The sequence below is a fragment of the Gadus macrocephalus genome, chromosome 11 (genome assembly GCF_031168955.1).
Source record: "Gadus macrocephalus chromosome 11, ASM3116895v1".
In the NCBI taxonomy this organism is placed as follows: Eukaryota; Metazoa; Chordata; class Actinopteri; order Gadiformes; family Gadidae; genus Gadus; species Gadus macrocephalus.
The window spans coordinates 9,465,124-9,487,977 of record NC_082392.1 but is presented as its reverse complement, the minus strand read 5'-3'; the positions used below and the strand labels follow the sequence as shown (position 1 = coordinate 9,487,977).

Sequence of the window (22,854 nt, the reverse complement as noted above, 5' to 3'; positions counted from 1 at the left end):
GACCGGGAACGTTTTGTAACAGTATCGCCAATAGATGATGCTGGGTCTCTTGAAAGAAGTAACCCTGTGTTAAAATAGAGCCTGGGGGATCTCTGTATGGCATAGGGGACTCAAATAACAACAGGGTGCTCGGACAGCCCGATATGGGGGTTACTTCACTGCATACCTTGGTCTCCACCGTAACCACCACAAGGAGATGTGCAAGCCAAAACATTTGAATGTGTGCTCCACCTGCATGAAATACTGCCATGTCAGCGCCTTTATTTACCGCTGAATATGCAGGTATCCTAGCAGGGGTCAAAGGGCGACTTTAGAGTGTTTTGCAATAGAAAATAGGGCAACAAATCAAATGGGTATTCAAAAGGGAAGGCCATTCAACGTATGTCCGTTACTCCAAAGAAACGAAGGAAATGCGTAAAAGTAATTTGGGCCTAAGCTCAAAGGCGTGGTGCTCTTCCAGGTTTACCGTCTAAACACCCAATGAATAATTCAACAGCGGTTGTACGGGCGAACAATGGATCAAATATTATAATACGTTGTCGGAATTCCCTAATTTATTCACGCGTGCGCGTGCGCGTGCGTGTGTACTTGTATATATTAAACGTTAGATTTTTTTTACTTTTAATCAGAAAGTGTTGCATAGCGGCCTACAAAAACGACAATATACAAAGCAATCAAACGTCTGAATCCGAGCCTGTTGCGAAGCGGAACAACTCCCCGATCAGAGCGGTGGTTCAGGTAAGCCTGGTAATGCCATTGAGGAGGGTGAGATTTTTTGAGGTCACATTCACACCTGGCTGGGTAATGCGTCTGTTTCCATGCACATTTGCACCCGCCTCCACCTTTGTTCACACCTTTCCACCTGTGGGAGGATTATACCTTTGGCGCGTGGAATCCCAATCATTTCCGGCTGCGGCTTTAGACAGCCCGAACAAGCATGACCCAAATCCAGCTCGTTGTGTGCAAGACTGACACTTGGCATACTGAAATATAACGGGAACTAAAGAGACGAGAGCTGACTGTAAACACGGTTCTATTTGGCAGGAAGACATTACTATGCTATTGTTGTGATTATTGTGATATAGGCTATATTGGACGCAGACAAACTCGCTACGCATGGTTGGTACTGGGGCGGTAATTTATATCCTCGACTGTAGGAAGTGACAAGAGCAGTATAAATCCATTGGATGCCTATATCAGTAATGAAGAGATGGAGGATAACACTCTCCCAGCTGAGCAACATCAGTCGATCGCGTGCTGTGGTAGCCTCTAAAAAAAAAGGACAAAATAAAGCACTTGAGGACCCATACGTTCATAAAACTATACCGCAAAATGAGTTCCCTGGGGCCGCATGAACCCGCAGGCCTCAACGTCCGGGATATCATTACCAATCTGTCTGTTTGTGTCTGTTTGTGCATAAGTTTCCCTGTGCATGAGTGTGTTTGTGCGTAATAAATGCTGTAACCGTAGAAGCAACACATTGAATAAAGAGTTAAACTGGGATATCGGCGTGGGGGTTTCTAAGAAGGGGGGCTGCGGGAGAACACATCTATTTATTGACTGTTTTGCTTGTTGACTCTCAGTCAGAAAAGCAATGACGAGCCGCAGCAGCAGAATCCCTGGCCCCTCTCTACCTCGTCTCTCCGTGTGCTCCGCGCTCAGCTGAAATGCTGCAATTTCCCCATTTCACTTCCCCTGCGCAATCATCAGCTTTTCTCCCACCATGACATGAAAACAAACTAAGATGGAGTGCTTGTGTAGAGTGTGATTCCTGCATCCCCTCCCCCCTGTCAGCAATCAGTGGTGGGAGACAGCCATAAACTGCAGAAAACCCATAATAGGCTACTGCAGCGTTGGCTAAGAAAATAAAATAATAAACTTGGATCACATGACACCTCTCTTCCATTCCAACACTAACAGGATCATTATTTGAGGTAACTAGAACGATAGGGAGATCATTTCAGAACACTACTTGCCAGTGCATAATGTCCCACTTGAGCTCAATCACCATAAATCCCAGCGCTTCTGTTATTACCACATGTGAATACAACACAAAACCAATTGAAGGTGCGGTGTCCAATAAATTACAGCGACATTAGTGTTAATCTAAACACCTCCACTAACTCACTCCCGCTACTCTCGTTTGTTCTAAACCGTCCTTAAAGAGAGGGCGATGGAAGTAGAGCAAAATGGAGAAACCATTCTGAGGGAACTTTGAGCTCTGCCATAAGACCCATCCATCCGTCCCATCAAAAAGGCCCAATGTTGTGTATATCAAAAAATAAACCTTTATCAATTTACAGCATGACCTATAATAAAAACCCTTTTGATTGAAGATGGGGGGCAGTGGCCCCAATGTACCCCTTTAAGAATGACGGACACCGACAGACGTGGAAGCTGAAGCGTTTTATTGTTAAGAAAGCAGTTGAGATTTGAGAGGCCAACTCCAGCCCTGATAAAACAGGTTGTAAATACGAGTTGAAACTATATAAAACAAAATGTCAACTTTACAATCTACCTTTAAATCAGTCTGAAAACGGGACATTTCAAAGATATATTTCTGATCATTCTCTTTTCATTTGAAGCCCCCCCGACCGAATCCCCTAGCATGGCCGCCCCCGCCCTGAGGAGGACATAGTTCACAGGATTTATCACCCACCACCGCACACGCACACGCACACACACACAGACCTCTCGCACAGCCACTCGGAACATGACGGCCTCCTCCTCCTCCCCCTCCTCACACCACCGTCTCCTCCACGATGAACTCGATGGTGTGCTGCTGGCTGGGCGAGGCCCCGGTGTGCACCATGATCTCCCCGCCGTCCATGGCCAGGTGGTGGGGCAGGGCGATGGTCTGGCCGCCGCCCAGCACCGACGACGGCAGGATCACCATCTGGGACGAGCCGTCCATGGCCGCCAGCTGCTCCGACGAGATCATGACAGTCTCCGTGCCGCCGGCGCCTTCCTCCTGCAGCACGTAGAAGGTCTGCACGCCGCCACCGCCCACCTCGCCCTCCAGCGCGCCCGCCAGAGACGTGAGCACCTCTGCCCCCTCCAGCACCTGGGCCACCGCCGCCGCGTCCGCTGCCGAGCCCGCCCCCTCGTGGGGCAGGTCGCCGTGGAGACGCACGTGCTTGTCCAGGTTGGAGCGCGAGCGGAAGGCGGCGGGGCAGTGGACGCAGGCGTAGGGCTTCTCGCCGCTGTGCGTACGCGCGTGCTCCGTGAGGCGCGCCGCCACGCTGAAGCTCTTGCCGCACACCCAGCAGCAGAAGGGCCGCAGGCCGCTGTGGATGCGCTCGTGGTCCTGCAGGTGGGGCAGCTGGCGGAAGCGCTTGCCGCACGTGGCGCACTGAGGGGGCGAGAGAGAGAGGGGGAGGGGTTGCGAGAAAAACGGAGTGAGATGCGCACACGCACGTGCGAGAATGAAGGATAAAATAAGGCTTGAACACAACAACAGGGTGAGAGTCTCAGGAATAATGTTCAGGTTAACCCCCTTTCCTGTACCGCAAATATGATCAGAGGCCCCGCTTGCCGCTTTTATGCAGAGGCTGCAATTTTCGGCTCGGCACAGAGTAAAGTAAAACAGCACAAAGACACGCGTATGCACACAGAGTAAAGAAATCACCCCCGAGCAGAGAGGGGGCGGGCGAGGGGGGGGGGCGGATATCAGCCATGAAAGAGGTACCAAAGTGGGAGCACGCGTGCAGGTGAAGCCAGAGGAGGGGGAGGAGAGGAGCAGGTCTCGACAGGATTCACTTCCCACAGACTGCTGGAGCAGCCTGAGCGAGTGCGCACGGCGAGCAGAGGTCCACTCCACGGGTAAAACAATGCGCGTGCGGAAGAGCTAATATTGTAATAATATCTTCTGCTTTGTCGCTGCCGTCGATTCCCGGTGGAGTGGAGCGTGCTGAATGCTAAGCGCCGCTGAGTGAGTCGTTGGCTGGTGTTTAACTTTAAAATGAACATGCTGGTATTCTGAGAGTCTCGTTAAACAACTTTATGTGCTCGGCAAATACAAGGTCAGCGCCGGGGCTGGGGGTATTTGCATTGGGAATCCGAATTCATTGAGATTCATCTCTGACTGCTGCATATGATGTTTGAGGTGCGAGCTCACCTCGAGGTTCTGGAGTAAGTAATAGGCCGGGCTCAAGATGAGCCACAGAGATTAAACCGACTGATATATATACTGCCGTGCTCCTCCAGGAGCAGGGGAGGGGAGTGGGGAGGCACCGCAGCATACGAAAAACAGGGATAAGAATTAAATAATACAAATTAAATAAATAATAAAGAGGCGGAGGTAGTCCAGGAATAGCCACCGTTACATAGGGGAGTTGACGAGCCCTAACTCAGGGGGTGTCATTAATCACAGGTACACAGGGGGGGGGGAGGGGGGCACACCCGAGGACCCTCCCCTGCACATACAGACTGAAACCCCGGAGCCCGTGTGCGTTGGCACGCTGGCTGCACCCTGCAGGGTGTGCTGGGAACGTTTCTCTTTATACCAAGGCTTTTGTTGCTGTTCTTTATTATTGTCAGGGATGCAAACACATGTATGACAAAAAAAGAGAGCTACCCGAAGTCGGAAAAAATATGACGGCATGATATCCTATAATCATGAGAAGGCCTATGCTATATGCTATATGCCTAGAAAAATAAAAAATATATTAGTTACTCAGTTAAAGTGCCTTTTTAAACTAAGTTAATTTATTTTCACACACACACACCTCTGCATTGGATATGCGATCACAGGTACAGGTACTGGCAGTATAGGCCTGGCACTGTCCCTGATCTTATCTGCTGCTTAGGGGGTTTCTGGAAGAGGGTTTCGGAGAAGCTGTGCAACACTTTGTGTAGTTATTGTTGTTGTCACTTTCCTCAGATGAATGTCTGCCTTACAATGTGCATACAGGGAATGTGCACCCCTGCTGGCATAATTAATTTCTTTAATGCAGTGTGTGCATTTAGCACATCCTTTTTTCTCAATTTTTTTGAAAAAGTCAGACAGTGGAAAGTTATGCTTCACTGTATGCACCTCAGTCGTGGCTTTTAATTTTAGCCATGACCACTTCCAACTGCACTTGCACCCTGCGTCCTGCTGCACAATAAGTGCATCCTTCTCCGATATTTCCCACCACTATCCTCGGGCCGGGTCGGGCCGGGCCTTTGATCGAGCGTTTTTATTTTTATTTTTATCATTGGCCTAATCTGAGTAGAAATCTATGCCATAAACAGAAATATTATAGGCCTTTATTACACAGGTCTTCTCAATGCCGTGGAACACTCCGTTCACTTTGGTAGCTAGTCCGGTGACTTGTTAACCCCAGTGTCTTCTGTTGCTAAGCGACGTCACCGTCTTTGCGGACAATTTATTATTGCTCTGCTGATCAACACTACGAATAATAATAATAATACATTTAATTTAGAGGCGCCTTTCAAGGCACCCAAGGTCACCTTACAGAGCATAAAGTCATCATAAATCTTTTAAAAACAAGACATTGTGAAAAAATGAATGAATGCTGGCAACAAATAAATTGTAAAAAGGCGCACCATGTAAAGTTATTTTTTTAGTTTTGGCAAGTAGCCGTGTTATAAGCGGGATCATGTATAGAACGTCGCCGGTCATTTTAAGCCCCTTCAGGGCGAAAATAAGCCCCTTCAGGGCGAAGCAAGACGCCTTCGCTGCGCGTCGGTGTACTGTTCGCCCCGTCGGGGCTTATTTTCCTGATAATGACCGGCGTTCTATACATTATCCCTTACATATATATTTAGCTGAGTAGGCCTAGTAACAAATGTGTACAAAGTTACATATGTGTTAAAATAAATGTCGGGTTGAAATCGGGCTAGGGCTCATAATGTGTCGGGTCGGGCCGGGCTCGGACAGAACGTGCACGGGCTCGGGGTCGAGCCCGATCTAAACTCTACCGTGCGCATGCGCATACAATATTCCCTAACAAAATCATTTCCGTCAGTCAGATTACGGAATATTGACACCTGCACGCGCGCACCGATCGACGCACACCCCCCCCCCCCCCCCCCCCCCCCCCATCTGCACGAACCACACAGGTCCCCAAAATGTATGATAAAAAAGCGCGCCGTTTGCATGTCTGATTGTGTGGTTGTTGTTGTTGTATGAACGGTGCATTTGACTTACCTTGACCATTCTACCTTCCTCTGTGATGGATCCCACATGCACACGCACATCGACACACACACATACACTTGGCAGACACACTTCGACACCCACCCACCCATCAACCCTATCACCCACCCACCTACCCACTAGGGATCGACCGATATATCGGTCGGCCGATATTCGCGGTTTTTACGTGTATCGGTATCGGCCGATACGCGGCTGATTTTCGCCGATTATTTTTATTTTATTTTTTTTAATTATTTATTTTTTCACTTGTTCTACCTCACCTGTTTTTAATATTTGTTAAATATTGTTCATCTACTTGTTCTTACTTGTTCTACTTCACCTGTTTTTACTATTTGTTAAATATTGTTTTTTATATTGAAGTTCAATAAATGTTCCATTAAAAAAAAAAAATAATAAAAAAAAAAAATCGGCTCAAGAAAATCGGTATCGGCGTATCGGCTAAGGCTGAGGAAAAAATATCGGTATCGTATCGGCCCTAAAAAAAATCGGTATCGGTCGATCCCTACTACCCACCCACCCACCCATCCACCGACCAACCCCATCCCCCATCCCCCCAGCCCATCCAAACCTTCCACCAACCAACCCCCACCCACCCATCCAACCATCCACCGACCGACCCCCACACCCACCTCGAAGGGCCTCTCGTCCGTGTGAGTGCGCATATGCACGTTGAAGGTGGAGGTGTAGGCAAACTCCTTGAGGCAGATGTCGCAGCGGAAGCGCGGCCGATGGCGAGAGCGGCTGAGCGTGCCCTGGATGTGGGCCAGCATGTGCTCCTCCAGCGCCGCGTTGGACGCGAAGCGGCGCCGGCAGCCCAACACGGGGCACTTGAGCGGGGTCTGGCCCGTGTGGGACAGGCGGTGCAGGTCCAGGCCCTCCTGGGTCATGCAGCGGTGGCCGCACAGGTCGCACTCCATCTGGAGGGGGGGGGGGGGTGGAGTTAATGAAAAGGAAAACAATTAAACAGTGTGCCCTTTTAAAAGCACAAAGCTTTTTTTCGATTTGTTTAAAATCTCATTACATTCCGACAGCATCAATAAATCAAATGCTCGGACTAAAGAAATAAAATAATAAAAGAATATGTAATAATAGTGGGATTCGTGGACATTTTTCAGTTGGATACTTTCAAAAAAATAGCGTACTCTCATTTCTCCAAATGCCGACCCTAGCTTCAACTCAACTGTGTAAACCAGATCTATACAAGTCATAAAATCAGAATGTAATCCGTTTCCATGGAATTTGTCTTGGTATACTGCTTCAAGGCAGAAGTACAGAATCAACAATCGTTACAAATGGATTTGGTATAATAACCTCATTGAGCCATTTAGGCAAAAACAACAATTACAACAACTAAATACTTTAAGCCCCGCCAGCTTGCTTCATCTTTTCTGCCGTTTCAGACGGCCGCCTTCCCCACAGACTCAGTTAAACAGCCCGAGAATTTCCATTAACAAAAGAAAGGAAAGAACACGCATTACAAAACACTAGCTGGAGGGGCAGGGTAGCGTTGCGGCAACGATGATCAACAAACAGCTCAACCAGGTGCTGGGTAGATTCCCAGGTAAAAAGTAGATTATTTGATGCCCCCTGCTCATGACTGAAAAGCGTCACTGCCACAAGTCGAACTCAAAAGAATCTAAAGTGAGGCAGCGTGGTAGAAGTGAGTGTCTGGTCCTGACCTGTCCAGTGCAGCGACCCCTTCCCTGGCCCCGGCCCCGGCCCACGTTCTTGTCCTCCTCGCTGGTGGGACAGCGCTGCAGGTGGATGTCCAGCACTGACTGGTTGACGAACTGCGCCGAGCAGTGAATGCACGTCACCGGCTCCTTGTCTGGGGGGGGGGGGGGGAAGAACAGAAGGATGAGAGTCCCCTCTGCCCAGGGGGATGCGTCGGCCAGGGCGCTGGACTCCTCACTGTGGGCTCCTTGGTACGATGCTCGGTGAACACAGCTCCACCTGTGGCCAGCTCAGAGCCAACCCCTGCCTGGCCCTTAATGAAGCGTGCATGAATCCACTGTCACTTTAGATCAAAGCGTCTGCTGAATGCCTAAATGGCAGCAGCCACAGTAGAAGTGGTATTCCCGGGCCGCTCTAAAGAGGTTATGTTGCCCGGGGGCAATCCCAGGGCCATCACAGTGCAGTCACTGTCGGGACATATAGGTCAGGACATAAATACAAGCCGAAAACACGCGTCTCACCACTCACCCCACGGCAACACAACTTTACAAATAAAAGTCGATAGCGCATCACTGGATAAGGGTTTAACGGAGGGGATATTAACGCCGTCGGATGTCAGCTCCATTGGAACCAAATAATCGCTTTTTAAAAAGGCAATTGGGGAAGAGAGTCTTTGCCCCACAAAACCCTCTGGTAAGTCCATTCATCTCCAGGCCAGCATCTTACAGTTAGCCGGCCATCTGTGCCGTCTACTCCGGCAGGGCTGATGCATCGCGTCCCCCCGTCCCCCGGGACTGGGACCCTCCATTTAGCCCCTTTAATATGGACAGTCCCGAATAATGGCCCTGGGTTGATCAATGGATCAATAACCAAATCATCTCTCCCCCTCTCTCAAAAGGAGCCCCCCTGACCCCATGGCACAGGCCAACTCTTCAGGCAAGGCTAATGCGGTTGGCGTGACTACCCACCTCCCTCCTGCCGGCTGATCAAGATCAAACGTCCACATGTTCACACCCAATTCATTTACCTCCGCCCTCTACGCCCGTTCCACAGGGGACCAGAATCAATGGGAATTCATTGACCTCATGCGTCTCAGGGACGAGGGAAGGGGGAACCGTGTAGATTGAGTGTTTGGGAATACACTGCAACTGGGTTAGGGGGCCCACCCCAGGCAAGATATAAGGCAGGGGCCCACCCAGAGCATTTATTGGTGTCTCCGCAACGATCGATAGCAATTTCCTCCGGAGTCAAACAGATGGCAATGTCATATCTAATAGCTTTGAACGAGAGCTAGGGCTCGTCTGGTTGGGTCCGAAGTCCGGACAGGCGCAGAGACACAAGCAGGAGACGAAGAAGAAAGACTGTCAAATAATGGTTACAAAATAAAACGGTGGAAATGCTGGTGGTAGTACGCCTTTCAGCAGATTGCATTACATAAAATACAAATCTGCCATGGATTGTGTCGCGAGCCAACTTCAGGGCCCGGGGGCAAAGGGTTAACGCTCTTGGGCGTAGAACACTGACCTTGGTGAGAGAGGGCGTGCAGGTCAAGCTCCCTCCTGCGCTTGAAGGCCTCGCCGCACACTGTGCACGGGAACGGGTGGCTGCTGTGGAGCAGTCTGCGTAAACACACACACATTTAAACAATTAATTTAAGTCGACATAAAACGCAATTGATACAGGGACAAAAATAGTTTAAGTGCAGTATAGTACATTGACAGAATCATGTGGCATCTGTCTTCATCACACACACACACACACACACACACACACACACACACACACACACACACCAGATGGAGTGGTCGTAATGTAATAATACGCCGGTACTTTATTTGCCGCTTTAATTTATTTACCTGTAGGCGAATAAAGGCAAGAGGCAACGAGAGGGGGAAAATACACTCAGAGCATATTAATCATCACACCCGTGCACGGAGCGATTGACTAATCGCACCGCTACGTGAAATCCCCCTCCCCACACAAACACACCTCAACGGCACATAATCTTGAATAAAGAGGGAAATGACCACATTTAAGCTGTAAGCCTCCCGACTGGATGACATTAGCAGCAGGGATTAGCAGCACCTATGCAGTGAGCCCTGCTAGAGGTTACATGGAGCAGGGGGGAACCTAACAGCGGGAGAATAACGGGGGCCGTGGCTGGCGGAGTCAGAGAGGGCGGACATGAAAGTGACTATATTTGTCCATTGCGTAATGTTCCAGGCTAGCCGTGGGGCCACGCGCAGCACGGGCTGCCGCAGCGCTGCACTTTGCACCCCAGACAACGCACAGTGTGGCGCAACCCCCATCCGGCGGAGAGGACACCTGCATTATTGAGAATACATTAATACCCAATAACTTATTTATGGAACAGTGTCACCTGTAATGGATAAGCAGACTGTTTAAAGGAGGTGAATGCGAGGAATTCTCGGGGCGTACGGAGTGCATGTTAACCCAGCTCTCTAGTTACAGTCAGGGCCCGTACCACATTCAAGGGGAGCGCGCTGTGTTGGCTCGGCCAACACAATATTTTAGGCGCCGACTGACCCCGAGAAAGCCTGGGGGATTTAAAGTCCCTTCAAGGTCGCTCCATCGGCGGAGCAAAGTGGCGGGTAATGAGGGTCCACAGCCACTCACACCGCCACTGCACCCCTCCCGCCCCCCCGTACCGGCTCGCCTCGACCGCCACTGCTTGGGTGAGGGTTCAAGGGTAAAGCGCCGCCGGCTCTGCCTGCGCGCCTTCGTTCAGGCTCCCCGGTCCACCACAAGCCGCTCAAACCACCCTCACCACCCCCATCTTTCTACGCAGTCCCTCCTTCTACACCCTCACAAACACACACACATACTTCTGGCTTACCGGACACTTATCGTCAACATCATCTTAATTCACCGTGCCCGCGTCTGTCAGTCAATCACGGGCGGGCGGTGCCGAGAGATGCCCGGGCGTGTGTTTACTACGCGGCTTAAAGGCCTTGCTCGGTGGGCCGGCGCGGCTCAGCCGCCAGCGGCCGCGGCGCCACGGGGGGGCTTTATCTAAACCCTGTCCTGGGTGAGGCTCGCAGCAGTAATTCGAGTTTATTTACACCTGTAAACAGTGGCAGAATTATTGGACATGCCTCAGCTCCTAAGAGAGGGAGACTGGGGCGCGCAAACGGGTGTACTATGGTTGACTGAATTTACTGCGTCTCAAACGACCCTCACATCCATCAGCGGGGGTCAAATAGGCCTGGGGAGGGAGGGGAGAGTGTATTGGGGGTGTGGTTACATGTGATGCTTCAGCTGGTCCTCCGTGTTGAAGCGAGCCGTGCAGTGAGGACAGGGGAACACGTGGGCCGTGCCGTCGTCCTCCAGGCCGCAGATCTACACACACACACGCACACACTTTACATAATGGATCTGAAAATGACATCCAACGAGATCCATTGCAACCTCATGTAAATTCTGGCTATTGGTTTCCTTCTAGGGATGCACCGAAATGAAAATTCTTGGCCGAAACCGAATGGCCGAAAGCCGAAACCAAATACGGCTTTTGCTGTTTTTCATTCATTTTGCTTTAATTTTTCACCATTGCATAAAATCAAACAATTAAATGTACTTTTTTGTCTTGCTTTTTCAATAAAAAAAATCAATTACAAATATGTTACAAAATATTTATTTAATACTGAACGTTTTCTAACATTCCAGCAGACCTTATAGCAAGAATTTAAGAACAATGTACCTTTAAATAAATGACGTCACTACGTTCAGCACGCAAGACTGACCAACCCCGGGAAATTTCATGTAATGACATCCCAACGTCCAAATGTTATCCCCCGAACCGGTTTTCGAGAGCGCCAAGTAAAATCCTTACTGGGGTAGTTTTTTTGTAATAAATAGTTGTGTTTTTTGTTTCGTGCCATAATAATATGACTATACAACGGGTGAATTAGTACTTAAACCTTAACTAAAGTGTGCAATGTCAGAGTTTTGAAGTTTAGAGGTAAAAAAGGTTTAAGTGTCAGTGGTCGCTGTCGGGACGATTGAATCCTCGATCGTCCAACATATGTATTAAATTACACTTGTAACTAAGAGAACACACATGCGAGTTGTTGATCACATGTTGAAATTATTTGTATACGTAACGCCATCTTTGAAAAAGACGTTTAACTGAAAAGTGTTAAAATCAACCCGGCTCTCCCCTATTTTGTTTTTAACAGGTGCGCTCGGCTCTTTTTTGATCTCCGTTTATTGTCATTTAGTTGTTTACAAGTGCATGCAGACCTTTATTCATCTCCCCTTATTGTCAGTTAGTTGTTAACAAACTTACGTGCGGCTCTTTTTTAATCCCTCTTTTTTTTGAAGCGCACCCGGCTCATTCCTCACTGGTTGCTTTTTTTTTTAATCAAAAATAAAAATGTCTTTTTTTTCAGCCTTTTTACTCCTTCGGCCGAAACCGAAAATTATGTTTTGGGCCATTTTCGGTGGCTGAATATTCGGTGCATCCCTATTTCCTTCTATTCTTCGAAGCCTGTTTAATGTTGGAGTCTATATTCCACCCAGGCTCTGCAGCCAGGCAGGAGATCACCTAATGGACACTTCTCATTGCAGCCACGGCTACAGCGTTTCTACACAAAAACGTCCAGTGGGGGATTCAGCCCCCCTATAATCCTGAGTCTTTCAGAGCCAATTAGCTGACCTAGAGACGTATATTAATATACTTTGACGTTTGATTATATTTGATAGGTCTGTAGAGGACACATCCATCTGTGATATGTCAGTCAAACGTTTTTCTAGACCCGATCACACAGATCACTTTAATGGTGGGGCAATAATAAAAACATAACAACATTTTACTAAATGGTCGGCACTGAAAGGCAATCAGAACCACATTCATGTGGTCTATTTCTGCATCTTACCGGCTTGCGTCCGCGCTTGCGCCGCGGCTGGTTGGCCGAGTGTGTGGCCTGGTGCCTCTTCAGGGTGCACACCTGGGAGAACTTCTTGCCGCACTCGTCGCAGATGTAGGGCTTGTTGCCGGTGTGGCACATGCTGTGGCGCAGCAGGCTCTGGGAGTTGGTGAAGCACTTGGAGCACACCTGCACACGGGCACAACCAGTCATCATGATTTTGTTAGTGCATGCATGATAAAAAATGGCCCTTTTCAAGCATCTACGGTAATGGGCCCGGGAGCCCCTGAAAGAATGGCCCATGGCCATGTTCAATGGTCCCTTGTAGGGGATGCATCAGGCAGACAGAGAGGATGAAAGAAAAACCTGAGAATATAATGAGTGGGGTTTTGGCCATTCCAGAGTGGCACCTTGGCTGTAATACCTAACCTACTTCAAAGGCTCATCTGAAGAGTTGCGTGTCACTTGCAGCACACACATGTCAGGGAAATCAAAGGAAATCACCTCCTAGAGAACGCCGGCCGGAGACAGATTGTTCCCATCCTTGAATGTAGGGCAAGGTGACCTGACATCATGTATCACAACGGTTACCGCAGGGATGGTACACACGTATTTCATTAGGATTTCACAGAAATTCCTCCTCAAGTTTCATGAGAGATCGTTTAAAAGCACAATAGCATGCCTTGGATGAAAACCTCTGCTAAATAACTGAACCAAGTTACCACTTACTTACTCAAATAAGTAATAGCCTTGAATCGCTCTAGCCTCTTCAGGGATTATCGTCTCTCCGTATCAACCATTCAGACTGGGTTTTAACAATGAGCCACAGTCTTCAATGCACCCCGTTCCAGGGCGCCCTTCCCTCCCCTGGGAGCCCGCAGAGCCCTACCTTGCATGTGAACAGCTTCTCCCCCGTGTGGCTGAAGACGTGCGTGCGCAGAAAGACCCGGCGCGTGAAGGTCTTCCCGCAGTAGGGACACACGTGGGGCAGCGGGGTGCGGGCCCAGTCCTGCAGCAGCTTGGCGGGGGGGGGCTGGTTGGCAGCCTCCGGATCCGGCGGCTCCACCTTGATGGCCCCTGTCCCCACCCCCTTCATCGCTGGAGGAGGTGGGAGGAGGGGACAGTGTTAATCCAAGATGACAAGCCTCCACTGTGAAGTGTGCGAGTGGGCTTGGGGCTAGGACATTGGACATGCAGCCGGAAGCTTCTGGACTGGAGCCTAAATGTCTGCAGTCCACCTGTAGACGTCCTTGATCGAGATTGCCTCCAATATGATGCCAGGTAAGGCGGTGCGATAAGTTACCCTTTATCTTGTATATTGTAGTTTTTCATTAATGTTTTGCTGTTGCTGTGGTATTTTCTATTGTTGTTGTTGTTGTTGTATTGGTAATGTGGGGTGTCGTATTGTCGTTGTTGAAGAGGGTTATTTTCTGATGTAACTGCAGCATGTACCAGAGTCTGACACAAATGTCCCCCTAATGCAGTCGTCCCCACGTACCTTTAAGTGGAGCATTCTTGCTGAGGATTCTGATGGCGGGCCGGCCTCTCTTTGGTCTGGGGGACTCAGGATCAGTGGTGATGGCAGGAGAGTAAGGCCTCTTCTGACCCTGTGGGTTCTCCACCCCCTCCTCCATCTCAATCTCCTCCCCCTCCACGGTGACGTGGCCGCCGTCCTCCGCCACCACAACCTCCACTCCGTCCCCGGCCTCTGGCACCATCACCTGCTGGACACGGTGCTGCCGACGGTGGTATAGGAACTGGGTGGTGTTCATGAACTCCTGGCCGCACTCGACACAGAGGTGGAGGGCGTCCTTCAGGCCGTGCTTCTCTTTGCGGTGGGCCGACAGCCCCCCGACGTTCCTGAAGTTGCCGCCGCACAGGGTGCACATGAAGGCCTCGGGCTGGGTGAAGCCCCCGCTGGCGCTGGGGGAAGAGGAGGAAGGCGCCGTCGGCGCCTGCGCCTCCTCAGCGTCGCCGTTCCCTCTCGGCACGTGGACCACAGCATTCTGCGGGACCTCTCCCTTCTCCTCTCCCTTCTGCCGGTGCTGCTTGCGGTGGTAGAGGAAGAGGGTGGTGTTGAGGAAGCACTCCCCGCAGACGGAGCAGCGGTGCAGGGCCTCCTCCAGGCCGTGCTGGCTCTTGCGATGGGCCACCAGCTCCGACACCAGGCCGAAGCCGGAGCCACAGTCCACGCAGAGGAACACGGCCTCCGGCTTGGGCTTCTTGTTGGCTCCTCTCCTCCGGGAGGGAGAGTCGTCTTGAGTCGAAGAGGCCGCGGCTTGTTTACCGAGGATGGCCTCCTGCTGCGTCTCCTCGTCCGCCCCTTGTGCCTCCGCAGCCTCCTCAGACGCATCGGCCCCCTCTGGTTCTGGTTCTGGCTCGGCCTGGGGTGGGGCTTGGACCCCCGGCTGATGACATAGTTCGTCCAGGCGGTGCCCTTGCCACTGCTCGAGGGTTTTGAACAGTTCATTGCAGTCGCCACACTGGTAGAGTATTCTGGGCTGGTTGGACTGTGTGGAAGGGACGTCGCTCGAGGCGTCCTGCTCCGTCCCGTCTTTGGTCTCCCACACGGAAGCTTCTTCTTCTTCTGCTGCTGCTGCTTCTTCTTCTTCTTCTTTGGAAGTGATGTGTTGCGTCGTCTCAGGGGCCAACAGATGCCCTACAACCTGTTGCTGCACAGGCAGCGAAAGATAAGACAAGATAAGAAAAACAAGGACATGGAGGACTACTTGCAATGATCTGCTTTGTAATTCTGCTCAGGCTCACGGATGCTAAATATTTGGCACCTAGTAACACTTCCCTCTTGATCAAACAGGCGCTTCGTAATTGGTTCGGGTCAATTTAACCCGGAGCGGCATGTTTTGCCTGCCAGATGAGGGATGAGCATTCAGTGTTGGAGGGGCAGCAAGGTCAATGAGCTCAGCCCGGTTTGGAGCCAGGTTTGATTTGAGTCACATTAGATAAGACCCCAGCTTTACAGATAAATATCACAGGCCTATCAGGGGTCAAAGGGTAAGGCTGCGGGGTTCCACAATTGCCCCCCCCCCTCCCCCTCTCTACACCCCCGACGGCCAACCATCCATTTGGATGATAAAAACCGAAGGCTACTCAAGGTCGAGGTTAAAGATGCGTGTCTTCCCAAAGTGCATCCAGGGGAATTTGTCGTCTCACATAATAATTAAGTGGCTTTGTTCACTTTAATCTTGCAGTAGATTTATGGACCTAACCATCAAGCAGAGAATTTTTTTTTTAAGCGAATGATAGACAAAACTCTTAATATTGCATCAAATGTTGATGGATTATGAACACGAAAATAGCAAGAACCTAAAATAAATGCTTGCAAAAAAGAGGATGCCATTTTCCAACACAAATGATAAAAAAAAATACATTAAAAGCACATTATGGGATTAAAGGTCCTAAAAACACCCAAAGGATCAAACCATCTATAATTTTCAGTGATAGTGATATCTTTTTCGCCTCAAACCCTATATGCAGAGTGAGAACCATCCATAATTGAGAACTTTGATGTTATAATTGTCTTCCATGGCAATCTTCCTCACTCCTGTCTAATCAGTATGCGTCAACATGATCCATGCTTTCCATATTCTACGAGATTATTGTAAGTTACTCTGGACAAAAAGCGTGGGCTAAATAAATGTAAAAGGAGATGATTAGTTAGAAGGGCTGCACCGAATTATCGGCCACAGCTGAAAATAGCAGATGATTGTTCGATTGCCTTGTAAAACAGTATAGATTCCTGCCATGAAGTGGCATTTACAGTATATGCCAAAACAACCACAATCTAACATAAAAAAAACAGTTACATAATTATATAATAGATGTATCTAAATTTATAATTAAAGAAAAAAAAATGCAAGCCTAAATTTGTTTTTCAATATCGGTTTTGGGCAGAAAATATTATCTCGGTGCATCGTAGTTACAGGGAAAGAAACCTCAGTTATGCCAGTCCTTCTGCCATATACTGTACATCAATTCTTGTCTTTCCCATAGAATAATCAGCTGGAAGAACACACTTAACACCGCACTTAAGTGTGATAAGACCATTTGACCCTCTCCTAGGCCCCTTTCACACATAGTTCCCGGCAGGTTACTTGGATAGACATTCACACAAGGAGCCAGGGGGCACAAGATTTGCGTCTTGCGCTCTTTCACACATAATAATGAAACACTTATGGAAGCCACTAAACGCACTGACTTAGAAGAGCTCCCACATTTTGGAGCCTGTCAAAATTCCAGCTATTCTTGAGAAAGGAGTTTGCAAACAAAATAAGCCGTATTGATATGTTATCAGATCAGCTGAAAAGCATTGGTGCGTTAAACAGTCGCAGATTCAAATACATCCGTAGCGGAGTTTGTGATTGGTTTGCTTGCTCCACATGAATGCGTCTTTTGCAGAAGACATTACCCCTTAAGTTCCTCTACTGGCAATGGTACTGCTTTCCTTCACAACACAGCCGTACAAGCAATGATCAGGAAATGTTACTAGGTCAAGAGCAGGCAGATTGCCGGTTGAATATCGATCCTTGTTACCACTCACACAAGAGCCCGGGCCGGTAATCTTCCAGAAATGTGCAGGGTAAGACTGCTTGTGTGAAAGGGGCTGTAGTTATAAACACTGTGGCCTCTAAACGACCAGTACTACCCACCAAGCACTACTGAAAATGTTAAGGGCATTTACCATCTGCCTGAGCTAATTAAACACCACTTATACGTAGGAAAAAAATCTGTTCATTGTATTAGTGGATGCTCACACTGAATTATCTATAAAAGCTATGTGACATATGTGATTTTTTTTTTGCAATTTGATTCGAGCGTTTAGGCAGATAGATACTAGGGATGAGTCGCTCAGATATGGAAGTATTCAGGAGAAAAGGATGCAGGTTTGTTAGCATAACAGGTTGCACTTCTGATGAACTCCATTACTGAGTCAGACTTACACCCTTGGGGCCTGAAAGGACGTCCATAAGCTGCACACGGACAGACACACATAATTATCACTTAAGGTTCTTGATGATGGGACCGGTATATTTATTCTGATTTGAAGAGGTCATAATTTCTAAAACACTCTTTATATAGTAAGGCATAGCATATTCAATACAATTTCCGTTATAAGGAAGAATAATTAGGTGGATACAAAATACATTAACTATAATTGCAGACCAAATATTGATTCCGGAAATTGGGGAAAAGGCACATTTTTAATGAGTTCTCTACATCCCTTAGACATAAACAGATGATGCTGTTGTTTAATAATGTCCCAGAAATGTTAACAGAAAGAACGGCAATCTGGGTAATAAAAAGCGTTGTTGTTTGTTATGTAATGTCAGTAGCGAGACAGCTAATGGCATGATCAAGGGCCAGGAGGCCATAGGGCTATTAGAGGGTTTTTAATAGAGAGCTTCTACAGAGAGTTCATCCATGAGAAGGCCAATAAGCGATCCATCAGGAGGATCAGGAGGTGGTGGCACTGACTGATTCACCCAGCCTAGATTCTCCTCCTGCTGGCAACTCGCGATGCAATCTGCCTGTCACGAGTGTCACCCTGCTTTATGGACTGGTGCTGAGGACAGTGCGGGCGGGGAGTACGGGTTCAGAATCCGACAGCTATGCCCCCACTGGTAAATGTCACTCAGCAGGGCCAATGACTGTTTTTAACCTCCGGGGCTCGGTGAAGCTGTCACAGGACGGATCGGGAACTCTAGCAGCCCCCGACCCGTCAAGCCTCAACTTAGCGTGTCAAACTAAATGGAGTCATAATATTAAGCCATTATGTGAGGTTCAGACATAATCGCGTCCGAGAATAAGCCTTTGGAGGAGACCTCATTATTGCATCTCAACGGGCTGAAGAAATGTGTGGCAGATGAGGACATTTCATAACAAAAAGTGACCTGGTCACAACGTTTTGAAATAATAAAATGCATAATACATGTACGCTTCAAAGTTCATTGGGAACCCAAAATTCCCATTTTTGTGTTGTTGACAGGAAACACACTACACGTCACAACATGTCAGCAAACCAGAACCAAAATCTAATTTAACTACTAATGTATTTATTCTATCCTCAAAAATATGTTGACATTAATTCATTTAAAAAAATGCCGTTACAGAATTGAATTACCAATGCCACAGGACTTGCAACTCGTTCGGCAACCTAGTGATACTGGCCTTGATAGTGCCAATATTTTGTATGTCAGCCCTGTGACCTCACACGTGAGGTCACAGTGTCCAATATGTGATACAAATGAAAGTGAAAGTATTCAAACAAGCCCTGTCGCAGCCTGTTACCTGAGTTTGCTGGACAGCAATGGAGGCGAGGCCAGACATGTCGGGGGCTGGCTCTGTGGCCTCTGCATTGCAGGTGAGCTGGTGCTTAAGCACCTCTTCCAATGTCTCAAACTCCTGGTAGCATGGGAAGCACATGTACACAGACGTAGCGCTCTCCATGGCTGCAAAATGTCATGAGGAAACAAATGAATTGATCAGTTAGGGAGTTTTAAATCAATAGTATCATATAAATAACATCCATTGGGAATTATATGTGAATGAGAGCATTATAGAAGGTGTGGTAAAAATAGAATGTTAACAGGTGCCAATGCTGGCTGGTGATATAGTCAAGGGCAAATAGGCAAGAAGATCATACCTTTTAGTCTTTGGGGACGCGAGCTGCAGTCACATCACATACAAGTCTTTACTTGGTTTTATAGTCCTGTACATCACCAGGAGATAAAAATTTATATATATATATTTTTTAATTAATGTGCTTCGTATTTTTGAGGTGCTTATACAAAAGCAAATTTCATTTGAATTATGCATAGTTGTGAATATTGCCCTCTCCTGATGAGAACGTGCATCTACATGCATTATTGAGAGCAAAGCTTGGACACAAAGTGCTGTATTTTGCCGGTTGCCAAAATGACTCACCATGGGTCAGAACTGGGCTAATTGTTATTTTGACCATGCAGGTGTGTCTGCAAAATATGAGACCCAGCCAAGTTCGTCTTGCTGCGATTTCATGGGCAGAGCTCCAGCATAATGTTGATAGCTGCTGTAATTAGGCTCAATGGATAAACAGCCAAACTTATGTTGCCGTTTCCAGCAATGAGCAGAGCCAAACACACATGTAATATAACCGGATTCTATACATTGCTACAATTCCTAAACAGGAAACTGCTCTGTCCAAGTAGGCCTCTGTATCTATATATCATGGTTAATATGGATGGATGAGAAAGATAGGATTATCCAAGAGAGAACACAGTGTTACATAACGTTATTGAGTGTTGTGTTCGGCAGTTATTCAATTAACAGCCTTTTATGGTGACAGATTGGACAATATTTACTAAACGAACTAAACTGAAGTTTGTATTAGAAAACCAAACTATTTGGGAGACAGATTGTCAGTATTACTGAATATTATTTAATCAAATGTAGCTGTTAAATGAAACATGCTCAGTGGAACACTGGAAGGATTGTGACATTTACATGGTGTAGAGAAAGATCAACATCACAAATCAGTGACTGCCTCATGCCGTGCATCTGGGGCGGCGTTCGGTTAGCGTTAGCCACCTGCTAACAGGGCTGTGGGTTATTTGGTGTCCACTGAAAAGAGATACAGCCAGCACCTATCCAACCATAATATACAATTATGTCTTGTTTCGCCACACCTTGCGTTAACCGGGGTTCCAGACAACGCAATACACCCGAACGTCCATGGCAAGCTAATGCTAACAGCTAATCGGTCGGGACACTTCGCCGCTAGTCTAGAGTTAACGCTTAGAGTAGGCCATCATATTGGCAAGGTGGCTAACGCCTTGATAGCTTGGTAGCTAACCATCTACAATGTGTCTGTAATGTTCATAAATCGTCGTGATTGGACCACTGCCATATAACGAATGCTAGCAAGGACAACCAAGCCGTCCCTTCAACCAACGATGTTTACTTTTTTTCTCCCACCGAGGATAAGAAGTAGAAGAAGAAGCGGTGAAGGAGGGCGGTAAACGCTTCTTCGGTGGTATAATGGCGGCGTCCAACTAAAAGTTAACGTTAGTTGTCTCCCCCCGTTGATTACCTCCATGCAGGGCTATATATTATGCAATGTGTCGTGTCAACGCAATTATATGCTTACAATATGGGAAAATATTTTAGCATTACTTACCAAACTCAGATATTGTCCGTCGAGAAAATAGCACTATTGAGCACTATTGCGTTGGCTTCTGCATGATAACAAGCCTTCGTCTGATAGGCTACAAAGTCATTTGATACACCAATAGTATTCGACCTCACACAAGAGCCTTTGTAATGTAAAAGCGCGGTATTTTGACATTTTTGCACGGTCAAATATTTGTTTATAGGGTTGTTATTGCCCCTGCATTTTGTGTAATTTCAAGTAATAATATAGAATTGTATTTCTATTGTGTTCTGAAGGATTCCCTACTCTGTCAAAGTTTATCCACCAAATTGTGTACAATTCAATTCCAGGCATGGGCATCTGACAGTAATGTACAAATCTCTAAAAGAACTACAAGAGCAAATAATATTAAACAAATTCTGAATAAAGTGGTTAGTTAAGCCAGGTGACCAGATTTCTGAAATGTAAATTACGGACATCTGTAGTTTTGAGGTCCAAAGGATGTTTGGACCGCCAATTTTTGATGTTTTTGTTTTTAATATATATAAAAAAAGGGGAAATGTTATTTTTCCTTTTCTTATGATAAATGTGGTACTGTAATACAAAATTGAGAAATACTTGCATAATGGTTTCCGATGATGTGTTTTAAGCTTTGGTAAACCAGCCAAAGTAGCTTCTCAAATTGTTGTTATACATTGTATTGGTGGCCTATTTCTTATGATCAGTCAAACTTGCTTTTTGTTATACATTGTATTGGTGGCCTATTTCTTATGATCAGTCAAACTTGCTTATGGTAAAAGCGGATAGACAGGCCCCTGTGTAGCGTGGTCGCATCACAGCCTATTAAATAGACACGAGAATAAATACTAACCGTCTCAAACTTAATATTAATGAGTAAGATAGCTTTTTCAAAATATATATTTTAAAATCATATTTTGTAAAAACAGTCATTTCTGGGGACAGCTCCAGCTGGGGACCGGCCACCAGATTCAGGGACGTCTGGTCACCCTAGGTTAATGTAACGGCTGTGTGGGTACAGAAGTACAGAATAAGCGTATTGGTGCTCCCTGCACAGCCAAATTAATGGAGCTTTTACTAGTCCAGCTCCACCCCTCTCGAGCTCATTGGGGCGACTGGCCAATCATTGCGGTTAGGGAAATTGTTATGTTTGGGGGTTATGGTTTGGTTGGTTAAGGGGTTAATTGTCCCTATTTAAACACCAGGTTTCTATGTGATTAGCCATTACAAGCCTGTCTTAGTTACATCATAAGCGGCAGTGTCCATCGAGATGTATGCTTGATTGATCAGCCTACCAGCCTAACCACTGGACTGTTATAACTGGTATTCTTCTCTATCCATCATACATCTAGGTGGACACTTCCGCTTGAGAACTCACACGTGTGGAATTCCCTGTTGTTCTACTTCTGTCTCTTCAGGGGCATTTCCTCCTGGGCTGCAGCTAGATGCTACTCCAACTTAAGTGAGTAGGGGTTGGGCTAGACGTGAGCGGGGGGGGGGTATGGCTCACCCTATATGGAGCCCTAGGCCAAGCTCCATCCATTGGCTCTGGAGGGAGGCGCCTCTCGATTAAGGTGCCCTCAACAGTTGGTGTGAGGCTCACACACTCAGGTTTAATAAGTCTATATTCCAGTTATTCAATTTACCCAACACAGAATGAGTACCCAACGGCCTGTTGATGTGTCTTGTTTCTGCCCCATAGAGTACTCCACTCAGAGGTCAGGGGAAGTATAGACCAGCTTACTGCTGCACTTCCTCTCCCAGAATTACACAGCGCCCCTCTGTGCCCTCCTGGCTGATTGTTGCGACGAGCTGCTCCTCCACACCGTTTAACCCGACTCCAAATGGTATTAAAGAGCCAGGGCCGGGCGCCCAGCCAGAGGGGCCGGGGGCCACTAACGCTCCACATAAACTGGGGGGGCTGCACAGCATATCCGCAGAATAACATTATTCAACCTTGGCCGTCT

General features: G+C 47.6%; 1 protein-coding gene across 8 annotated transcripts; it reads right to left on the bottom strand.

Moving 5' to 3' along the window:
• Positions 1-2,393: 2,393 nt before the first annotated feature.
• Positions 2,394-21,026, bottom strand: znf574 (zinc finger protein 574). Of its 8 annotated transcripts, none has more exons than XM_060064135.1 (11): positions 20,897-21,026; positions 19,385-19,450; positions 19,030-19,190; positions 14,222-15,395; positions 13,613-13,821; positions 12,733-12,912; positions 11,103-11,197; positions 9,362-9,456; positions 7,843-7,991; positions 6,793-7,080; positions 2,394-3,352 (listed from the first exon to the last, which is right to left on the bottom strand). In XM_060064135.1, exons 3-11 carry the CDS (start codon positions 19,186-19,188, stop codon positions 2,741-2,743), a joined length of 2,961 nt encoding a protein of 986 aa, XP_059920118.1. In that variant the 5' UTR covers positions 19,189-19,190; positions 19,385-19,450; positions 20,897-21,026; the 3' UTR covers positions 2,394-2,740. The 8 variants fall into 8 exon arrangements, with proteins under 8 accessions (XP_059920118.1, XP_059920119.1, XP_059920123.1 ...); XM_060064136.1 differs by having other exon boundaries at positions 19,030-19,192; positions 19,388-19,450; positions 20,897-21,013; XM_060064140.1 differs by lacking the exon at positions 20,897-21,026 and adding an exon at positions 19,666-20,849.
• Between the last annotated feature and the right edge of the window lie 1,828 nt (positions 21,027-22,854).